This window comes from Dromiciops gliroides, chromosome 4 (assembly GCF_019393635.1).
Source record: "Dromiciops gliroides isolate mDroGli1 chromosome 4, mDroGli1.pri, whole genome shotgun sequence".
Classification (NCBI taxonomy): Eukaryota; Metazoa; Chordata; class Mammalia; order Microbiotheria; family Microbiotheriidae; genus Dromiciops; species Dromiciops gliroides.
This window is the reverse complement of record NC_057864.1, coordinates 73386252-73403710: the sequence shown is the minus strand read 5'-3', so window position 1 is coordinate 73403710 and position 17459 is coordinate 73386252. Positions and strand designations below refer to the sequence as shown.

Below are 17459 nucleotides of genomic sequence, written 5' to 3'. Positions count from 1 at the left end.
TGGAAGATGAATGAACAAATGAATGAAAAAGAAAGAATTACTATACCCAAAGCACTGTGATAGAAAAGCAAGAAAATTTCTGTTCTTAAAGAGCTCACATTTTCGTTGGGGGTGACAAAACATATAGAATAATATTGAGGGGGATTGGGCAAAAGGAAAGCACAGAGTGTTTCTTGCATCAAGTTGGCCTTTCTGCCGTGTAAAAAGAGATTGTATATTGAGAAAAAAGAGGCAGAGGCCAGGCAAGGTGTGGGGGTAGCTGGGCAGCACAAACCAGCAGTCAGGCCCTGTGTATGTCCCTTTTATTGGGAGAAAAGACTAAGAATGGGTTAGCTATTTCCAAATATTTGAGAACTATTTTTTTTTAGAGGCAATTGGGGTTAAGTGACTTGCCCAGGGTCACACAGCCAGTAAATGTTAAGTGTCTGAGGCCAGACCTGAACTCAGATCCTCTTGACTCCAGGGCCGGTGCTCTATCCACTGCGCCACCTAGCTGCCCCTATTTCCAAATATTTGAAGAAAAAGGGGTTAAACTTTTTCTGCTTGGCCCCCAAAACAGAATTAAGGGACATACATTGAAGGGTTGAGGCCGGGGGGGGGAATTACTAAGAATTTATAAAAAATGAACTTATAAAAAATGGAACAAGCTACTTTAAGAAGTAGTGGGTTCCCAATGGAATGGAATGGAAAACCATTTATTAGGCATCTAGTATGCACTAAGCATTGTGCTACAGGCTGAGCAGACTATTAAATGAGGTAGTCCCTGCCCTTGGGAAGCTCACATTCTAATTGGGAGAGATAACACATATGGGAGAGTTTATATGCCAGGTGGTTAGAAAGGCTTGGGGCTCTCCACGGCGCTGTAGCAGGGCCTATGGCAAGGCCCTGGGGCCACTAGAATGCTCAGTGGGGAAGGGGGGGATCCTGCCAGTTTCTGGGTAGGGTCCCTAGATTCACAGGAAGTCTTCAAGAAGAAGCTGAATGGTCACTTGGGGATTTTATAGAGGGACTTCGTGTTCAGGAATGGGCAGAACTAGATAACTTCTGAGGTCCCTACTGACTTTGAGATTCTGCGATTTTATGATAAACAACAATTCTCCTGGTTGCCCTTCTCTTGGGAATAGCATTAGTGGAGGTCTGGCATTTGTACTCCTGAGGTGCCTTGTGGATGTTTCTATATTACGCACTGCCTGAGATCATGTGCACCTTGAACTTTGTATCCCTGAGAATACCACAAGCCATCTCTGCACATCCCCCTCACCCCCAGCATGCCTTTGCAAGGGTAGAGGGACTTTGGTTTTAGGGACTGGGTACTCTTGATTACCCATTGTGGCCACTGGCCCTATACATGGGCAGGTCTATAGGGAACAGTACCCTGGGGATAGTAGAGTTAGGAGCAGATGCCCTACATCCACAAGGAAATCTGATGTCTTTTACTTTGTTGATGATCTTCTGCCGGGTGTGGGCAGAACTGTGTGAAGTGGGGATGAGATTCCAAAGTCCTTTAAATCATTGTCCTTTCAGTTTTTACTGCTGTGAACTCTGAGGTACAATACACTTGGGGCTGTGGAAAGTGCACTGGGTTTGGAGTCAGAAGACCTGAGTTGGAATCTTTACTTTGCTTCTTACCACCTGTGTGACTTTGGGCAAATTACTTAAGCCCCTGGGCTTCCTTGTTCCTAAATAAGGTACTGGACCAGATTACCTCTAAGGTCCTTTCCAGCTCAGATCTGTGACCCTAACATTGGATAACAAGGATTAGGGGGTGGGAAAAGGAGAGGGGATAATGGTCTTGGGTGGATTAGGACCACCTCATGGTCTAGTGTAGGTCCAGAATTCTTTATGCACAGCCTCGTTGAATTCCCTATATAAATCCCACTAAGGTCACTATTATAATCCCATAGGGAAGGGATGCAGATTCTGATTTCTGTCTGGAGCCTTCTTCTGGACCAGAACCTAGGGGAGATTAGTCAGAATCACTGTAATAAAATGTTTTCTACCTTCTCAACCCATAGTGGTCCAGGTAAAATCAATAGTTTCATCCTGAGGGGAAATGATGTAAACAAGGGTGCAAGGCTTAGTAACTGTTGCTATGAGGTCTGGTGACTTGGTGGCCATGGGGAGGCCACATGTCATAGAAAGGGTCAACTGCCAGCAATTAACCTCTCTTTTTCTTCTCCTCTCTCTCCTCTCTCTCTCTTTTCTTCTCCCCACCTCTTCTTCTCTTCCTCTCTTCTACTCCCTCTCCCTCACACTCACCCTCTCTTACTTTTTCTTTTTCTCTCCTTTCTCCCTCTCTCCCTCTTTCCTTCTCTCTTCCTCTTGCCTTCCTCCTCTTCCTAGTTCTACTCCCTCTCCTTCACCCTCCTCTTCTTCTTCCCCTCTTCCTCTCTCTCACTCTATTTCTCTTTACCTTTCTCCCTCTTTCCTTCTCCTTCTTCCTGTTTCCCTCTCTTCTTACACTCCCTCTCCCTCACCTTTTTCTTTTCTCCTTCTCTTTCCTTCTCTCTCTTTTATTCTCCCTCTTCCTCTCTCTACCCCTCTCTCCCTCTTCCTCACCTTCTCCTTCCCTTCTTTCTCTCTTTTTCCCTCTCCCTCCCTCTCTTCATCTCTCATTTCTCCCCTCCCCACCTTCTCCATCTCATTCTCCCTCTCCTTACTCTATCTTCTTTCTTCTTTTTATATGACTCATTGCAATATAGCCAGGGCAGGCTGACACCTCCAACACTTAATGATGCTTTAACTTTGAATTGTACTTTCACCTCCATCTTCTCATTTGAGCCTCAACATAATGCTGTGAGGTAAGCGAATTGGGTGTGAGTATCTTCATTCAGTGGAGCAGTGGATAGAACACCCAACCTAGAATTGGGAAGATCTGAATTCAAATCCACCCTTAGTCACTGACTAGCAATGTGACCCTGGGTAAGTCACTTAACCCTGTTTGCTTGAGTTTCCTCATCTGTCAAATGAGCTGGAGAAGGGAATAGCAAACCATTCCAGTATCTTTGTCAAGAAAACCCCAAATGGGGTCATAAAGAGTCAGACACAACTGAAAAAACAGCTGAATTGATTGACCCTTCATTAAACAGGTGAGGAAATTGAGGCACACAGAGGTGAAATCACTTGCCTGAGGTCACATAGCCAATTAATGACAAATTCTAACCTAGAGTGCCCCTGCCTACTGCTTTCTAGTGTAGTTCCCTTGAAGCTATACCATCTACCTCTAATGTGTTTTTTTGATTAAATGAATCTAGTAGTATGACTCTGGACTCATTCTTTCAGAGCACGTCTAGCTACATCTCCTTCTTTAGTGTTCTAAGGTCCCCTTCAAGGGTTAGAAGCATCTCTTCTCTAATGCTATCCTCACACGGTCAGTAGACAGAAACCAGTTATGGAATGTCTGCACATGCTCCAAATCGGGACAGCAGAGAAATTCCATTCTGTATCCTACTATTTTCCTAGAAGCAGGCTCCCCAGTCTCTTCAGGGATGCTTTCTATGACATGAACAAATTCTTTCTTCCCTATAGCTCTAGCATGGAATTCTCCCTGATATCTCCCCTCAAGTCCTCTTCTAATTTCTCCTGGTAGCTTGGAAGGAGCCTTGTGGGATTGGAGTCAGGTCAATGGGACACAGGTTCTAGCATGTCCTACTAGTCTGGAAAGGTTCTAAGGATAGACCTGGTAACAGGCAATGCGTCTGCTGTCTAAGGACCATCCTAGCTAATACCAGGTTGGCCTCAGGGTAATGTGTTGTGTTTTTTTATTTTGGTTTGGTTTTTGGTTTGGGCTTTTTTTTGTTTACAGCAGCTCTCAAAAACCATCTATTAAATTATCAGGAAGTTGCAATCAGCTTCAACGGAGTAAACACCCATACCAATGAAATAACAGAGCCTTGGAATTATTGAAGAAGCAATCATGTTAATGTTTATAGGCCTACGTATGACAATACCTAAGTCTATAATTAGATTCCACAAATATTTATTAAGGATCTACTTTGTTTGTTTGTTTTGTGGGGCAGTGAGGGTTAAGTGACTTGCCCAGGGTCACACAGCTAGTAAGTGTCAAGTGTCTGAGGCTGGATTTGAACTCAGGTCCTCCTGAATCCAGGGCCGATGCTTTATCCACTGCACCACCAGCTGCCCCCTGGAGCTACTTTTTTGAAACGATTTTTAAAATAAATGTTATTAATATCTTTTGTTTTTACATCATTTATATTTCTTTTTTTCTCCAGCTTTTTTATTCTGAACCAAAACATAAGCTATATAAAAAAGAATAGAAAGAGGGAATTGTACATGAAACTGTGAATCTCTAATGTACAGTTAAGTTCCCATTATGCGCCAGGCGCGTAGTAGGCAGAAGACAACCAAAACAGTCCCTCCTCCAATGGAGCTTATATTCTCTAGGGGGGAGGGGGAAAAGGTACAAGATAAATAACAATTATGTGCAACATTACATGAGTGTACAACCAGATCCTGATGAGTATGAATAATCAATCCCATGAAAGGGCCACATTATTCAAATTTGCACTGCATATTTCCATTGGGCTGGAACTAATTACCATATTTTACATAATTATCAATTATAATAGTACAAATTCAAATATGTACAACCATTTCATGGGCACTAATTGGGACCTGGCTGTTGAGAGGTGCAAAATAGACTTCTGGGCAAGGTCTGAGAGGAAAGGACATTACTGATTTGGGGAGAGGAAAGGGCCCATTTGCTTTAGGATCTAAGGGAGAGATAGTAATTCTCAGCAGATGCAATTTTCATCATTAGGTATGGAAATGCCTACAGACATTTTTTCTTTTTTTTTTCTTTAAAGGTTAAAATTCCCATATGCTGTTTATAATCTCAAATTATGTTACTATGCCATGAGGACTAATTATGGATAAGTACATAGCTGTAAGAAATAAAAATTCTGAAAGATAAGTTTCATTATCTATGTTATTTCTCATCTCATTGTAACAAATAAAATCCATATGCCTCTTGGGGTGCTTTATAGTTTCTCCTTCATTAGTGCTCATCCCGTAAGTCTCATTAGAGTAACTTTGGAAAAAAATTCAGAGAAAGCATAATAGAGAAGGAGATCTGGAGTGAAAAAGATGAGTTTGAAGCTTAGTTCTTATATTCACTAGCTATGTAACCATGGACTGGTCACTTATTTGAACCTCAGTTTCCACTGTCTATAAGGGTTTCTTAATCTTTTTGTATCAGGGACTCTTCTGGAAGTCTGGAGAAACCTACACCCCTTCTTAGGCTAATTATTATAAAAACCTAAAATAGGGGCAGCTAGATGGCACAGTGGATAGAGCACCGGGCATGGAGTCAGGAGTACCTGAGTTCAAATCCGGCCTCAGACACTTAATACTTACTAGCTGTGTGACCCTGGGCAAGTCACTTAACCCCAATTGCCTCACTAAAAAAAAACAACAAAAAAACCCCCTAAAATAAAACCCATAAAATTACAAAGGAAAATAATTGAAACACAGTTATCAAAATATTTTTTGACAAGTTCATGGATTCCAATTTAAGAATCTTTGCTCTATATCTATGAATATATATGAATTTCTATACACATATAAACACACACACACATATATATACACATACATATGCATATAAACTAACATCTATTTATAGTTGTATACACATAAATCATGATTACTAGGTAGCAAAATATAGAGAGTACTAGTCTTCTTATCAAGAAGACCTGAATTCAAATTCTGACTCAGTCATGTACTAGTCAATGTGATCCTGACTAAGTCACTTAACCTGTCTCAGCCTCAGTTTTCTTATATGTAAAATGGAGATGATGATGATGGTGGTACCTAGACCTGTACAGGGTTTTTGTGAGGATCAAATGAGATAACCTATGTAAATTGCTTTGCAAACCTTAAAGGTCAATAATCAATAAACATTCGTTAAATGCCTAATATGTGCCAGACACTGTGCTAACTACTGGGATACAAAAAGAAGCAAAAGATAGTACCTAGCCTCAAGGAGTTTACAATCTAATGGGGGAGACAACAAGCAAACAGATGTGTACAAAAAAGCTGTATACAGGATAAAGAAGAAATAATTTACAGAAGGTAAACACCAGAGGGGTTGGGACAAGCTTCCTGTGGAAGGTGGGATTTTAGTTGGGATTTAGGAAGCCAGGGAAGATGGGAGATACAATTGAAGAAGGAGAACATTCTGGGCATGGGGGACAGTTAGAGAAAATGCCCAGAGCTGAGAGATGGAGTGTCTTGTTCATGGAATAGCCAGGAGGCTGGTGTCATTGGATTGAAGAATATTAGGGGGATGTAAGGTATCAGAAGACTAGAAAGCTTAATGGGGGTGGGGGATGGTTTTGGAGGACTTGAACCTTTCCCTGCCTGCTTTTGCCTGAATGACATTCCATTTCCTGTAGCTTTACCTTTGTCCAGTCTCACCTCCATTTCCTGGTGTCTCTTGGAAGAAACTACCTTTGCCATACAGAAATCTCAGCTTCCTTTTCAAACTCAGGTGAAAGGCTACTTCCTGATCCTTTGCAGTTGCAAATGACCTCCTCTTAGATATTCTCTGTATATAGTTTGAATTAAATTTTCTATGCCCATGTTGTTTTTGTTTTTAATTTTTTTTTTTTTAGTGAGGCAATTGGGGTTAAGTGACTTGCTCAGGGTCACACAGCTAGTAAGTGTTAAGTATCTGAGGTCGGATTTGAACTCAGGTCCTCCTGACTCCAGGGCCAGTGCTCTATCCACTGTGCCACCTAGCTGCCCCTCTATGCCCATGTTGTATCCTGCTTCCCAAAGGCAGAGTCTGTTTTGTTTCTGCCTTGGTATTGTCAAAACTGAACTTAGTGCCTAGAACAAGGCAAGTGCTTAACAAATGCTTACTGAATTCAATTAATAAATGCTTGTTTTGTGGTTTTTAAAAAAATAATAATAAAATTATTTCATTTTCCAGTTACATGTAAGGATAGTTTTCAACATTTGTATTCATAGCATTTTTAGTTCCAACTTTTTCTCCCACCCATAAATGCTTGTTGCATGAGCTGAGACAGGTGCAATGCAAAGAGTTCTGGATTTGGTTTGAATCCTAGCTCTTCCGATAATTAGCTGTGGGACCTTGGGCAAATCACTTAACCATTTTCATCCTCAGTTGCTTCCTCTGCAGAGAGAGAGAGAGAGAGAGAGCGCCCAAGCAAATGCCCTCTGAGGTTCTTTCCCACTCCTAATCAAGGACTTTTAAAAAATGATGTTACCCACTAAAACCATTCCATGAATAATCTGGACCCTCTTGTTAGATGCTCTCAAGATTTTTTTCAGTAAATATAGGGAAAAATATAGGGAGGAAGGAGTAGGGTACAGTGAGGTAGTACAGAGGATTGAAAGCTGGGCTTGGAAGTCAGGAGGACCTGAGTTCAAATATGACCTCAGACACTTAATAGCTATGTGACCTTGAGCAAGTCAAATAACCTGTTTGCCTCAGTTTCCTCAACTGCAAAATGGGGATAATAGTACCTACCTCCCAGAGTTGTTGTGAAGATCACATGAGATCATATTTTATTTATCTATTTTTGTTTGTTTTGCAGGGCAATGTGGATCAAGTGACTTGTCCAGGGTCACACAGCTAGTAAGTGTCAACTGTCTTAGGTTAGATTTGAATTCAGGTCCTCCTGAATCCAGGGTCAGTGCTTTATCCCCTGCACTACCTAGCTGCCCCCAAGATAATATTGTAAAGTGCTTAGCATTGTGCCTCTCACATAGTAGGTGCTATATAAATGCTAGCTATTATTATCATCAGACCATCCAGCATGGTGTTTTATAACCTGGACCACAGAGAACGTGCCTTATTCCGGATAACTCACCAGAATAATGCTTCCTTTTCTCAGCACTCTGGATTTTTTTGTTCCTAGTGAACTTTTATTGCTCCATTAAAGTAATTTTAAGTAAAACGGAGGGTAGAATAATTTATAAGAGCTGCCCTGGTAATCGGGACTGCTTTCAACTGCAATTACAATCACGTTTTCTTTTCCTGCTCAGATCAGGCAAAAAGAAAAAAAAAAAAACCTGAATCAATTTCAGGAGGAGATGGGTTCGGCTGCTAATGTAAAACGTGTTGGCTTCTAGTCAAACGGAGTCAGAGTAGATCAGAATGGCTTTGTTCTCCAGACAAATGAACACATATAGACAGCAGACAGTTCCTACTCCCTATTACACCCCGATATTGGAGTGTATTGGAGAGGAGGAAAGCCAACCTTATCATATGGAAACTTCAGTCCAAATAAATACCTAGGCAGGAATCACCTAGCAGAGCCACTATAGTGGACCTGTGATAAGCCAGAGCATTTGTTTGTTGTACCTAAAATGGATTGCCAACAATGTCCTGCTCCTTGCTTAGAGAGGAGAAATAGAAATATTTCCATAGAAGGAACTTTAAAGATCATTCAATCCAATCCTTTCCTTTTACAGGAGAGGAAACTGAGACGCGTTGAGGTAAAGGGACTTATTCCAGGTCAGTGAACCAGTTAACAAGCATTTATTTGCTATACTTTATTAAATGGATATCTTTTGCTTTTATAATACCTACAGTATCCCATCTCCCCCTTCCCAGAGAGCCATCATTTTTAACAAATAATTTTTTGGGGGGGTGAGGCAATTGGGGTTAAGTGACTTGCCCAGGGTCACACAGCTAGTAAGTGTTAAGTGTCTGAGGTTGGATTTGAACTCAGGTCCTCCTGAATCCAGGGTCGGCGCTCTATCCACTGCACCACCTAGCTGCCCAACAAAGAATTTTTAAAAGAGGAGAAAGTATCAGTCTAGTAAAGCTTACCAATGCATCTAAAGAGTAGAGCATACAATGTTCCACACCCATAGTCCCCCACCTGTTGGGGGTCGGGGGCATTGCTTTCTCATATCTCTTCTTTTTTTTTTTTTTTTTTACTGAGGCAATGGGGGTTAAGTGACTTGCCCAGGGTCACACAGCTAGTAAGTGTTAAGTGTCTGAGGCCGGATTTGAGCTCAGGTCCTCCTGACTCCAGGCCTGGTGCTCTATCCACTGCACCACCTAGCTGCCCCTATATCTCTTCTTTGGGCCCAAGGTTTAACAATACTTTATAAGCCAGGCACTGTGCTAGGCACAGAGAATACAAGGACAAAAACCACGTGGTCCTAACCCTTTTACCAGGATGATTACAAGTACTCCTAAGTGCGTGTAAATATATATTAAATAAATCCTAATACAATACATACAAAATTTATTGGGGGAGGGGAGGAGGCACCGGCAGGTGGGGGGAGGGGTCAGGAGAGGCCTCAGGTAGAAGGTGGTGCTTTAGCAGAGTTCTGAAGGAAACTGGGAATTCTTCGAGGCAGAGGTGAGGAGGGAGCACGTTTCAGGCATGGAGGACACACGAAAGTCATTGGATCTTGGATTTTAAGCTGGGAGGAATCCAATGAGTTTAGTTTCTCTCATTTTACAGATAAGGACACTGCGACCCAGAAATCTGTCCAAGGTCACAGATCCATGAAGTGATGGGACCAGGATTTGAACCTAGGTCCTCTTATTTTATTTCCAGCATACTTTCTGTCATGCTACATCACATCCATACAGGTGGTAGGTAGCAGAGCCAGGATGGGAAGAGTCTTCTGCATCAGGCATACTTCTCCATTAAGTCGCCCCTTCCCCCACCCCCCATACACACATAAAATCCCTGCCTCTGCTGGGACTTGCTTCTGTAATAGTTCTTATAGTCAAGATTTCGTTTATCCCAATTACCTTTGTTGTTTAGTTGTGTCAGACTCTTTGTGACATTTGGGATTTTCTTGGCAAAGATACAAAGAGTGGTTTGCCATTTCCTTTTCCATCTCATTTTACAGATGAGGAAACAGGCGAATCTGGTTAAGCGACTTGCTTACAAGTCACACATCTAGGAAGTATCTGAGATTAGATTTGAACTCAGGTCTTACTGATTCCAGGCCTGTTGCTCTATGCTGCCCCATCTAGCTGCCCTATCCTAATGACTACATAGCAGGTTTAGATAAATGTGTGTGTGTGTGTGTGTGTGTGTGTGTGCGCGCGTGCGCGCACACTCGCTCACTCCAGCTTGCACACACTCCTGCTAAATCATGGCTAATACAGTGGAAGGCTCTCCAATCTTAGAATCAGAATGTAAGGGTTTGGATCCTGGCTCCGACACACCCTAACATGACTTTGGGCAAATCACCTAAGTGTCTTCTAGCTTCAATATCCTCAATCTGTAAAATGGGAATCACAATACTTTCCCTGCCCCAAAGCACTGTGTGTTGTGCTTTGTAAAATGGAAAGGGCTCTAGAAATGTCAGTTTCTGAGGGTTAAGCCATGGTTGGTACTGATGGGGTTAATTCATCCAGCACAGATCCCAGTGGTAGCTAGCCCAAGTAGGAACAAAGTGAATGCATCAATAATAGGCTTTGGACCCCGGGACAAGGGAACCAGGTCTCTGGAATCTACAGACACAAGCCCTCTCCAGTGATTCCCCCCTTCTTCTGAATCGACTCTTGCCCACCCATCCAGGCTGAGAACTGAGCACACCCTGAGAGTGAAGACACTCACCGGGGCTTTGCTGGAGCCATTAGATTTTTAGTGTGAGCATTTACACCTGGGAAATCAACAAATGCTACAAACCGAGGCTTGATTTATTGATTTATTGATTGTCTGCACTTAAGAAAGTGATGGAGAAAATGTTAATAATAAAGCGGATTAGATTTTAGAATGAGTCTTGTCTGTTTTGTTTCCTAGAGATGGCTGTGAAATATTTATTGGCGCACTGCTCACACCCACACCACATGTGACACCCAGTTCTTTATGGTTGTTCACAGGTACTGATTTCCAGGAATCCTGACCCTCATCCAATTCCCTCATCTCATCCCCATGTTCCCACCCTTGGATTCCACAGGGTAGAAACCCCAGGATTCCTTTGTTCTTAGCCTCTGTGGTGGAGAAGCAAAAATCATGATTTCTGAGTCAGAGTCATTGGACCTGGAGCTAAGGAGGGTCCTTAGCGACCATCTATCGAATTTCCTCCTTATATAAAAGCTGAAGCAGGAGGCTTTGGTGACATCCCCACAGAGGGGACCTGAGGACAGAGCCAGATGTTTCCTACTCAAAATCCAGTACCCTTTCTGCAAGATCACACCATCCTTTGTAGATCTTCTAAACTAGTGGTCTTAACCTCCTTTGTGTCAGGGATCCCCTGGGCAGTCAGGGGAAGCCTATGGCCCCCTTCTCAGTGTAATGTTTTTGAATGCATAAAATAAAATGCATTGGATTACAAAGGAAATCAATTATGCTAAAATGCAGTCAGAGGTGTTGTGAGGCTCAAGTGAGAGTATAGATATAATACCTAGCTTTTATAGAGTGCCTAACATATGCCAGGCACTGTGCTAAGGACTTTACAATTCTCTCTTTTGATTCTCACAAGAACACCCAGAGCGGGGTGCTATTATTATTCCCATTTTATAGATGAGGAAACAGAAACAAATAGAGGTTAAGTGGTGGGTCACTCAGCCAGTAAGTGTCTGAGGTCAGCTTTGAACTCAGGTCTTCCTGACTCCAAGCCCAGAGCTCTATCCCCCTAGCTACCTCAAAGCACTATAAAAATTTGAGTTGTTATTATGATTAGCCTAGTCATAAGGTCTCCAGTCTACTACACTCCTGGTGAGTAAGCTCAAGCAATGTTTAAAGCAAACTGGGGCAGGGCAGCTAGGTGGCACAGTGGATAGAGCACTGGCCCTGGATTCAGAAGGACCTGAGTTCAAATCCGACTTCAGACACTTAACACACTTACTAGCTGTGTGACCCTGGGCAAGTCACTTAACCCCAATTGCCTCACCAAAAAAAAAAAAAAAAAAAGCAGAGGTGCCAAAAGCCAGCCAGCAACATCCCATGTAGCCCAACCCAGATTAAAACACAACAGGAAATATTTAACAAAATAAATAAAGCAAACCAGGAGTGGGCTGGTAAATGTTTAACAGTCAGGCTCTTGGGGGGAGGGAGGGAGGTATGCTCACACACTTTTAAATTTAATCTTTGTTATTCACACTTTCTTAAGTCAACCCACAAAACAATAAATCAAGTCCTTCTATCCCTTATTTCTAGGTATAAATGCTTACACTGAAAACTGTAAAGATTGGAATGACACCACCTGCTGGAGACTTACTGTAGAAAAGCTCTGCCGTGAGGTGAAGGTCTCTGAGGGCAAGACCATGTGTCTTTTCTTTGGCGTCAGTGGGAGGAAAAAGGGGGAGCCTGGCGCTCTGACTCTCTCTCTTTCCTGAGGACTCCGGTGGAGAAGGGAGCTGGAAATGTGCTCTCTCTTTAATAGATAGTTGAATGTAGGCCTTTCTCTCTCTCTTTACCAAATTCTTATTCTCCTTAACAAATGCTTAGAAAGCCTAACTCTTGCTAAAGCTTATAATTTATTGGCGACCACTCATTAGATATTTTAGACAGACATTTTGACAGAGCTAGCTTCGGCACCCCCTAAATACCATTATGGTAAGAAAAAAAGTTCATACTCCCCAGATTAAGAACTCCTGACTAAACAGCGGTCTTTATGGGACAGTATCATAACATCACAGACTCCAAAGGTTGAACTTGACTGTAAGAATCACCTGGGAAAATTCTTTCTTTCTTTTTTTTTTTTTTTGGTGAGGCAATTGGGGTTAAGTGACTTGCCCAGGGTCACACAGCTAGTTAAGTGTCTGAGGCCGGATTTGAACTCAGGTACTCCTGACTCCAAGGCCAGTGCTCTATCCACTGTGCCACCTAGCTGTCCCAAAATTCTTTCTTTTTACAGATGAAGAAACTGAGTTTGGGTTAAGTGTCATTACACTTCCCTAGTGAAATTTTGGTTTTATTTGTAACTAGGCTTAGACTAGATCAATGGTTTCCAACCCTTTTTAGTATAAAAATAGCCCCTCCTCCCCAAGCTCACAGACTCCCCAATATAGGATAGTGTCACTAGATTGAGAAAATGAGAAAATATACGTCTAAAAATGATGTTAATTTAGTCATAATTTTAAATAAATTTCTATTTTACTACAAGAGTATCTCTAGCAAATAATAATCCATAAACATGTGGGACATTTTGTCAACAGAAGGGCCCCTTCCAAAGACCACCGAGATCCCACAAAGCTTTGGGGCGAGAGAACTGGGTGATATGGCAGAGGTAGGAAGAAAGAGACAGAAAGATGACAGCAAGGGGGAGAAAGACTCATCGTTCCCTGCCCCCTAAGCAACGGTGCCTGGAAGCCCTCGGGTTCCGCTATGTTACAGTGCCACGTGAAGTAGTGATGAGCCAGGCTTTCATTTGAGTGCTGAGGGCATGGAGCCAGCACAGAAGTAAGTGGCTTATGCATTCAGCTGGTGGTAACCGGTGCCAGTGCAGGTTCCAAGCTGTAGCACCCATCTCTGAATTAATGTCTGCGTCTCTCCCTCTGTGTTTGGGTGGAGGTAGCAGGAAAAAAAAAAAACCACCCAGATTTGCCCAATCTGAACCCAGTAATTCAGACACTTGACCTAAGACCCTGAACGAGTGACTAATTGCAAGCTGTCTTTGCTGTGATGGGATGTGACAGGTGATCTGCTTCCACAACCCGCACTCCTCCACCCAGATGAAGAGTCACTTAGGGAGTAGAGACCAGAGAGACTTCTTCCCGAGTTAACACTGTGTTGTTTATTTTGTCTTTTATCTCAGGTAAAGGCCTAAAAAGAGTCAGACATGACTGACAAAGACTAAACGACAGAAGAATATAATTTCACTTTTGACTTTGTACCTAGCACTTAGTACAATGCCCAGCACATAGTAGGTACTTACTAAATGCCTGCTGGTTGGTTGATTTATTTTACAGGAGGTACAAAGAAGTCCAGAAGGAGTTATAGGAGAAATAGGCCCATTGGATTATTGGTGTGTGGGGAATGAGAGGGGATAGTTGCCATGGATGTGACATCACACCTCCTGTAAGAAATAATTTATTCTTTGCAAGGAGAATCACATAGATTCAAAGGTTAAGCTCTCATGTGGACCCCTCCCTGTCCTGCTCCACAGATTCTTAGGAATGTTTTAAAGCTGACAGAGCCTTGGATAAAAATGGTCACTGTTTACAACCTGGGAGATTTATTTTTCATTACCTTGTCCCAGTTACTTTCCCTGCTTACAAGGAATCCAGAGACTTACTGGGCCGGAGCCTGTAATATGGAAACCTAACACGTCAGATCTGACCTTTCCACTTTTCAGAGAGATCCAGAGAGAACTGAACATGGGCAGAGACCAGACACCTGGAAGCAGATTGTTGTCTAAGGAGAAGCCTGAGCACAGGTACCATCTCCTCTCCGGTCCCCAAGATGGTGGCCTCTTGATCCAAGAGATGATGGAAACCAGGGAAGGGGTGAAGTAGGCTGAATTCCTAAGCCTTCAGCTCCTAAATCCTGTCTGAGTGCCTAGCCCATTGCCCTGGAGAGCTGGTGGTAGAATCATATTGCAACAGCATGAGCTCTCACGTACCCTCCCAAGAGGAGAGTCCTTGGGTTCCAAGTTTCTGCCCTTTCCCTCCTCAGATGTGGAGAGGCAGCCATGTAATCTCTCTGCCTGAGATATGACAGCTTTGGAGACTTGAACCATGTGGTTAAGTGGTGGGAGTTCATGAACCGTAGTCTCCCATAGAGGCAGCTAGGTGGTATAATGGATTGAGTTCTAGCCTGTAGTCAGGAAGACTAGCCTCAGATACTTACCATCTGTGTGACCCTGGGCAAAAAAATATCACTGTCTGCCTCAGTTTTCTCAGCTGTTATGTGGGGATAATAATAACACCTACATCCCGGGGTGGTTGTGAGAATCAGATGAGATAATATTTGTAGAGTGCTTGGCATAGTGCCTGGCACTTAATAAAAGTTTCTTCCCTCCTTTCCCTGTAGGAGTGTCAGAAGTTCCTGAAAGCAACCTTCTGGATAAAAGGAGGAGTATTGTCTGGACAGTGTTGAGTTCCTGGGAAGTTCTGGGACCCCGGCTTCTTCTTTTTTTGTTTTTGTTTTTGTTTACACATTATTAACCTGACTACTTTATTCAGTCCCACAGCAATACACCAAATACAGCAAAAGAGGGGAGAGGGACCCCTCTTATTCATTCCCAATACTGTAATAAAGCAACAAGAGATAAGACTTGGGGGGGGGTGGTTAGCCTTCCTCAACTCCCAAGGAGTATTGCAGAAATGGGTAAGATGAGGGAGAGATAATTGAATCCACCTTTTAGCTAGGTGGGCTTCGGAGTGGGTGGGGCTGGGGAAGACTGGATCCCCACCCCCACTCATCTCAAGTAGGCAGGTAACAGCATTTATCTCAGGACCACACCTCCAAGTCAAGATGGGAGCTGGGGTTGGTTGTGTCCAGGCTGACATTATTTGGGGTGGGGCAAGAAGCTGCTTAGACTTCTTCAGGATCTGTTGGGGAGGTTGGGCCAGGCCAAGGGGAATCCGAGTAATGGAAGGCAACAGAGGGTCGGAGAAAAAGAAATGTTCGGAGCAGAGAGCTGGGGAACCTTTATCACCCTGGGACTTCTCTCTATTCCCCTCTACTGCAGGTGGAGCTAGGCATTGGGAGTCATGGCCCTGGGCAGCAAACACAGCACAGAAGGATGGATGCCAGATGGTTCTGAAGGAGATTGAGTTACCAGATCCAGAATTCCCTGCTGCTCCTTTTTCCTAGGCTGGCTCCCAGGGAGTTGGCTGGCTGCCCTCTTTGAGGCTCTCGGTGAGAACTGGGGTCTGATCCCCCAGAAGCTGTTGACCAAAGTGAAGCATGGCACTTGGTGGCTGAATTTGGTCCCTATGGAGCTGTGAGGCTAGAGCTGAGAGGGACCCAGGCTCGGGGCTGTATGGTGGGGTGGGGTGGGATGGGGTGCCTGTGTCTCCTAGACTCTCCTCCAGAGCCGCAGTCCTCTTCTTGGTCACCGGGGTCTTTATCCCGATCTTCCTCTCCTCCCCCAGGAGGAAGGCAGGGGATCATGCTAGGTCGGGGGGAGTACACAAGACTACCTCCTCTTCACCGTTTAGACACCCAGGAGTCCCTAACTGCTCCCTAACTTGTCCTCCACCTGGGTATACTGTCTCCCACAACCTTCCTCCTTCCCTCCGTTCCCACCGCTTCCCTCAGCCCAAAGACCTTGGTTCTGTTTCCTCGACCACACTTAACTGGGGTCGTGACCTTGGGCCAATAAACCCTTTCCCTCCCTGGGTGGTCTCGAACCCCAAGCCGTAGGTCTCTTCTGGCACCCCAAGGATCCAGGGCGCCCCTGGGCTAGAAGCCGCTCCAGGAACCAAGGGATTCCGAAAAAGCTGGGACCCCGGATTCTAAAGAGAAGAGGGGGAGTGCCTGGATGGCACCAGCCTTTTAGGGAGAGCACACACATGACATTTCCCAGTGTACCTCCCCATCCCCATTAAGTGTGGGAGCAGCAAGGAACTCAGCTATAATGTGGGGGAGCAAAAAATACCTTCTGTCTTCCATTATACCCATGAGATGTTAAGATGGTCTAAGTTCAGTGGGTAGCCTCTTCCGCGAACCCAAGTTCTTTTTCTATTCAGGGGAGTCCAGGTTCTAAGGCTGGCATTGTGAAGCTTGAGTCCTTGTGCATCCCTGGGGTAAAAGTGGGACTCATTGGAATGTCAAGGGTGTTGCCCCTTTAACAAACCTAATTCCATTTCCATTCTAAAGGGGACACTAAACGTCTATGACTTTAGGGTACAGTATAGTACCCTGGTGAGCAGGGAGACTCACTGGAGGAGAAGCAATATATTCATTATTTATGGGCTACCGATCGTGATAAGTGTTTTGCATCTTCTGTGGGATGACTTATGCCTTGTCTCCTCATGCCTGAACTGTTGTAACAGACTGGTTAATCTCTCTGCCTCCAATCAATCCTTCACTAGGCTGTCAAAGCGAGCTGCCGAAAGAGCGCATCTGACCATGTCACTCCCCTACTCAATAAACTCCTGTAGCCCCCTAGTACCTCTAGGCTCAAATGTAAAATCCTGTTTGGCTGTTCAAGTCCTTCAGAACCTGGGACCTTCCCACATTCTAATTTTCTTATACTTTGCTCCTCGCCAGGTGCTTTGGGATCCTTGCTCTTCCTCACACAAGACACTTCCTCTTCTTACTCCTCTTTCCTGGAACATCCTCCCTCCTCATCTACATCCCCTAGCTTCCTGGGTTTCCTTTGCTCCCAGCTAAACTCCCACCTTCCTAAACTCCCTTAATGCTGGTGTCTTCCCTCTGGGATTATCTCCAACTCATCCTGTGTGTTTATCTATCATCTATCTATATCTCTTTAGTGTCTGAAATAGGATTTATTTCTATATCTACAGCTTATTGGTGTATAGCTGTTTGCATGTTATCTCCCTCATTAGACTGTGAGCTTCTTGAGAGCAAGGACTT

The 17459-nt window shown here is 43.7% G+C and overlaps 1 protein-coding gene across 1 annotated transcript; it reads right to left on the bottom strand.

Moving 5' to 3' along the window:
* Positions 1 to 832: 832 nt before the first annotated feature.
* Positions 833 to 16031, bottom strand: LOC122754617 (histone deacetylase complex subunit SAP25-like). The gene is given in 3 exon segments (XM_044003128.1): positions 833 to 947; positions 15273 to 15937; positions 15939 to 16031. Coding segments are annotated over 3 exon segments (873 nt in total).
* Between the last annotated feature and the right edge of the window lie 1428 nt (positions 16032 to 17459).